We start from the raw sequence: 4640 nt of genomic DNA, 5'->3' as shown, positions 1-4640 counted from the left end.
CCAAATCATGACTGCCCTAAATTGGGAGAGATGCCCATACAATTTCACTGAACAAATAATATGTATTTTACCTTTCAAGAACTACAGCTACTCAAATTGTTATAATCACTGTATACAGGGACTCTTCTTGGGAAGCAGTGGATTTAAAATGGGCATTTTCTATAGGTTTTTCACAATGGTGACATTTTTAGGTAGTAATTAAAAATTCAATAGAAGAATTTGCTGAATTGTAGCATGTTTATTTCTAATACTCTATTTTAGCATATGGGAAATCCTTCCTCAGCTGGGAATAATCTATAGTCTTTCAAATACTAAGTATTCTAAGAAATGCATTATGGGGAAGAAAGAAGAAGCAAGTTATAACACTTTATCATGGAGCAGAAATACGCAGAATGTTTCATTGAAGTACACCAGACGGAAAAGAGGAAGTATTGTTTAATTTACTCCAGAATAAAAACATTCCAAACAGTTTCAAATGCCCCCCTAGAATGTGTCTTAAGGAAAAGAGACAACCTTTTACAAAAGAAAACTAGTCTATTCCTTTGACACTAAGACAACCTGTAGAAATGGGAACATCACTCGATTGAAAAAGGTTGCCTAGGTACCTTTATAATTAGAAAAAGACTCCATTGCAATCATAAAATCTTAGAGCTTGAAATGAGCAGAGAACACTTATCACAACCCCCTCATTTTACATATGAAGAAACAGAAGCCCAAGATCACTGAGCAAATAGATGCACTGATATTTTAGAATGTTTTCTTTCATACAACCTATTAAAACTGGTACTATATCCTTTGTTTGTTCAAAGCCTAAATTCACAAGTCATTCCTTATGTGTAGACATTAATAATTAACAAGTTGCTTTTCAGTTGGAATGCTGTTTTACTGTTTTCTTTAAATATTTAGCATGCCATATTGTATAATGTCAACAAACAAACATCTGTAAGGCTCAAAACAAGACATCAGATTCACAGATTCAAAAGTATGGCACAAAGATGCTAGATATATCACAGGATTTTTTAAAAACATTAAAAATATTTCATACAAAAAAAGTGAACTCATGGGTGTCAAATGCCTCATTTATATTTCATGTACATGAGTCATTTAAATAGGACCATAAAAATCAAGGGAAAACCACTGCATAAAACTCCCTCTTTAATAATTAGCTCTATGTTCCACTAGCAAATATCTGGGCGTTGCTTCTTTTTAAGGTATAAAATGTCCTTGCAAGAAGAATCCCATTTCATATTCACAGTACAACTGGAATTACATTCACATTGGTCACAGTGGCTGCTCTGAGCCAGGTTTTCTAAAATGAGGTAGGTAAAAAATTCAGGAGTTTCAGATGGCTAGAACACATTTGTTTTATATCTGCTCTTCTTCAAAATGGTATTTAAAATGTTAACCATGTGGTTAAAAAAAACTTAATGAAGACCTTGCCTAAAAAAAAGAATAAACACTATTTCAAAAAAGGCAGACCATTATAAAATACGGATTCTCCTCTTCATTTAAGAACAAAATACAATTGAATTGTCAACCTGTCACACCTCACAGGGCCAGATGACATGGACTGACCCCAAAACGTTTACACCATGTCACTGATTTTGGCCTAGGAGTATGGCATATAGGGTACCAACAAACATTGAGTTATTCAGTTAAGGGACTAGACCAGCTGTTGCCCTTTTTAACCTTTCACCCTTAGTACCCAGGGGCAGTTATAAATGCGAACTGAATTTTTTGAATGATTAGTGAATTCTCTGAGGATCTGACACTCGCAGGAGATTCAGGCATGAATTGATGGCCTCCCCCAGCACCCTATGGAGGCCTAGATTGGGGGTTTGGGTGGAAGAAGGTGAGACTGAGCAGTGGGGACCAGGTATGGATGACATGGGGTGGCAGGCCGGGCAGTGGTGGCCAGACCTGCGACTGTGACACAACGCAGGGCTAATGGCTCTGGAAGAGCTCAGTGCCCGGCCGGCGCTTGGACCCCGCGATGGAGGCCTGGGTGGAAGCAGAAGGGAAGGCCGGGAGGACCGGTCTGGCCTTGGCCTTCTTTCGGGGCACCATGGGGGAGGCCCCCAGGAACTTACTGAAGGAGCCGGACTTCCTGATGCCGCGGGCCAGGTCCTGCAGCATCAGGTCGTCGGCCAGCACGCCCAGGAAGGCGCTGGTGGTGGAGCTGAGGATGGAGGCGGCCACCTGCACTGGCCGCTTGGCGCGGCCGTCGTGCTCGGCCGGGCCGCGGAGGGCGGGGTCGCCTAGCAACAGACGCAGCGCGTACGAGGCGCCGGGCCGCAGGTACTGGTAGGCGCGCCGCCCGCTATGGTCCCGGACCAGCACCTGCGCGCCGAGGCGCTCCACCAGCAGGATGGCCGCGTCCTCGTGCCCGTGCAGGGCCGCCAGGTGCAAGGGGGTGTAGCCGCCATGCGAGCGGGCGTTCACGTCGACGGGCGCCCCCCCGCGGCGCGCCACTTCCACCAGCTGCAGCACCATCTCGCGGTCGCCGCTCTTGGCGGCCCAGTGCAGGGCCGTGAATCCGGACATGAAGTCGCGCTTGGCCGCCAGGCTCTGGTCCCGCAGCAGCAGTCCGTGAAGCTGGTGAGTCCAGCGGCCGCCGGCCACTCTCACCAGCCACTCGTGCTCGGCTGGCTCCAAGGGCACGGTGGGCGGCGGCTGGGGGACGGCGGAAGGCAGCTCCTCGACCTCGGGGCTTAGCAGGCGCGGGCCGGCCCGGGACAGGCGCCGGAGGTGAGGGGACCGGCCGCCCCCGAGTGCGAGACCCAGGCCCGGCTCCTCCACCGAGAGCCGCCGACGCAGCCGCGGGGAGTCCCCGGGCACGAGCAGCAGGGACGAAGCTGCCACCGCCGGCTCTTCCGACAGCTGCCGCCGCAGGCCCTGCTCCTCAGTCCGGACGCGGACCACCGACGGGACGCAGCGGACAGGCAGCATGCAGGGCTTCCGCGCCTGGAGCGGGGCCAGCTCTCCGGGCGCCGCCGGGGTCTGTGGAGGGGCCGCGGGCGTGTGCCCGGACGGCAGGGCTGGAGTTGCGGTGGGGGCGGCGGCAGCGGCTCCTTCTTCCAGGTCTGGGGACGGGGGCAGCTCCAGCGACGGCGGGGTCGGGGGCAGCTCCAGCGACGGCGGGGTCGGGGGCAGCTCCAGCGACGGCGGGGACGGAGACGCGTGCTCCTGGGCAGCGGCTGGATCGGAGGACGCTTGCAGTGGCGGCTCAGCCAGAGGGTCCGCTGCCGGCTCCTGGGCCGTGGAGGTCGGCGGGTCCCGGGGGAGCTGGTCCCCAGCGGCTTCGGGCGGCGTCGGGGGCGCGGGCGGTGGGGCGCAGGAGATGCGCGGCTTCTTGCGCAGCACCACGAACTTGACCCCGTCCAGCTCTTTGACCACCGCCACGTCGTTGACGAATTGCTTGAAACATCTCCTGCGAGCAGCCCGGCCGCCGGGGTCCCCCGCGTCCAGCAGCGGCTTGAAGCGGCTCACGAGCTCCGAGTTGCGCACCTTGCCTCCGCACTCCTGCAGGAAGCCCAGCACGGCCGCTTGGCTCACTCCCGCTGCCGCAGCTGCCGCAGCAGCTGCCAGCGCCATCCCTGCGGGCTTCGGAGCGTCCGGACCCTGGCCTGGCCTGGGTAGCTCCCCCGGAGGCGCCTCCTGCAGCGGGCCCCTCCCCCGGCTCTCCTGGAGCCCGCTTCCCACCTGTCGGCCCTGGCTGGCAGCTCCTTCCTCGGGGCGCTGTTCCCAGTCTCTGGCAGGTGGGCGCTGCCAGGGGAGGGTGTCTGTCCGGGGGGGGGGGAGGATCCACAGCAGAGGGATCTGGGAGTTGTAGTCTGGGCAGGCTCAGGCTTACCTGAGTTTTAACCTTTGCAGTGTCCCCTCCGACTCCCTTCCGAGGGCGCTTACACCTGTCCTAGCTAGACCTAGGGAACCTTGCTCCTCCGAGATTTTCTCCTGATTTTTTGGTTGGCCTAACCAATTAGAGCTGTTTACCATTCCAGTGGGCGCTGAAGCTGTGCCTACTGTTGACAGTTTATACAGCTTGAGCTGTGAATTGGAAATACCTGACTTCTGTCTTTCCACCTCCTTGGGAATTCAGAGACATCTTAATACCTACTCCCCCTAACTCCCCTCTTGTGGTCGGTTGCTATTCCCCAGGGAAGTTCAATAACTTTAAAGTGCCAAATGTCTTTCTTGCCTCATTTCTTATTCATTTGAAAAATTAAAAATGAATATGTGATGCTTCGTGCTGCCTGTAAGGTAATACATCTGCATTTTGTTTATGTACTTCAGAATATTCGGACTTGATTGAGGTAGTCTGTTAAAATATCAGGTAACAGTAGAGATTTTATGTTAGCTTTAAAACAATTCATTTTTAGTTATTGTCAATGCACATTCTCAGGAGCCCATGTATATATTATTAAAAGAACTCTGAAGTATATCACCTAACAACTATCAAATCGCCTAAGATAATGAAAGATTTTTTAAAATTCAGCGTTGGGAGCTATAGCAAAAATCAGGAGCAATAATTCACTATTGGTAAAGCTGTAAGGCGATCAGACTGTTTTGGAAAGCAATGTGGAATTATATAATAAGTTTTTAAAATTTCTCATATTCTGTGACTCAGCAATTCCTCTATT

General features: G+C 51.9%; 1 protein-coding gene across 1 annotated transcript; it reads right to left on the bottom strand.

The window, feature by feature from the left end:
• Window positions 1-417: 417 nt before the first annotated feature.
• Window positions 418-3775, bottom strand: SOWAHA (sosondowah ankyrin repeat domain family member A). Its single transcript, XM_020991127.2, has one exon. The coding sequence runs from the start codon at window positions 3592-3594 to the stop codon at window positions 1945-1947; it is 1650 nt and encodes a 549-aa protein (XP_020846786.1). The 5' UTR covers window positions 3595-3775; the 3' UTR covers window positions 418-1944.
• Window positions 3776-4640: the final 865 nt, after the last annotated feature.

Source organism: Phascolarctos cinereus, unplaced genomic scaffold (assembly GCF_003287225.1).
Source record: "Phascolarctos cinereus isolate Bilbo 61053 unplaced genomic scaffold, phaCin_HiC Scaffold_2;HRSCAF=192, whole genome shotgun sequence".
Taxonomy (NCBI): Eukaryota; Metazoa; Chordata; class Mammalia; order Diprotodontia; family Phascolarctidae; genus Phascolarctos; species Phascolarctos cinereus.
This window is presented reverse-complemented; position numbering and strand designations above follow the sequence as displayed.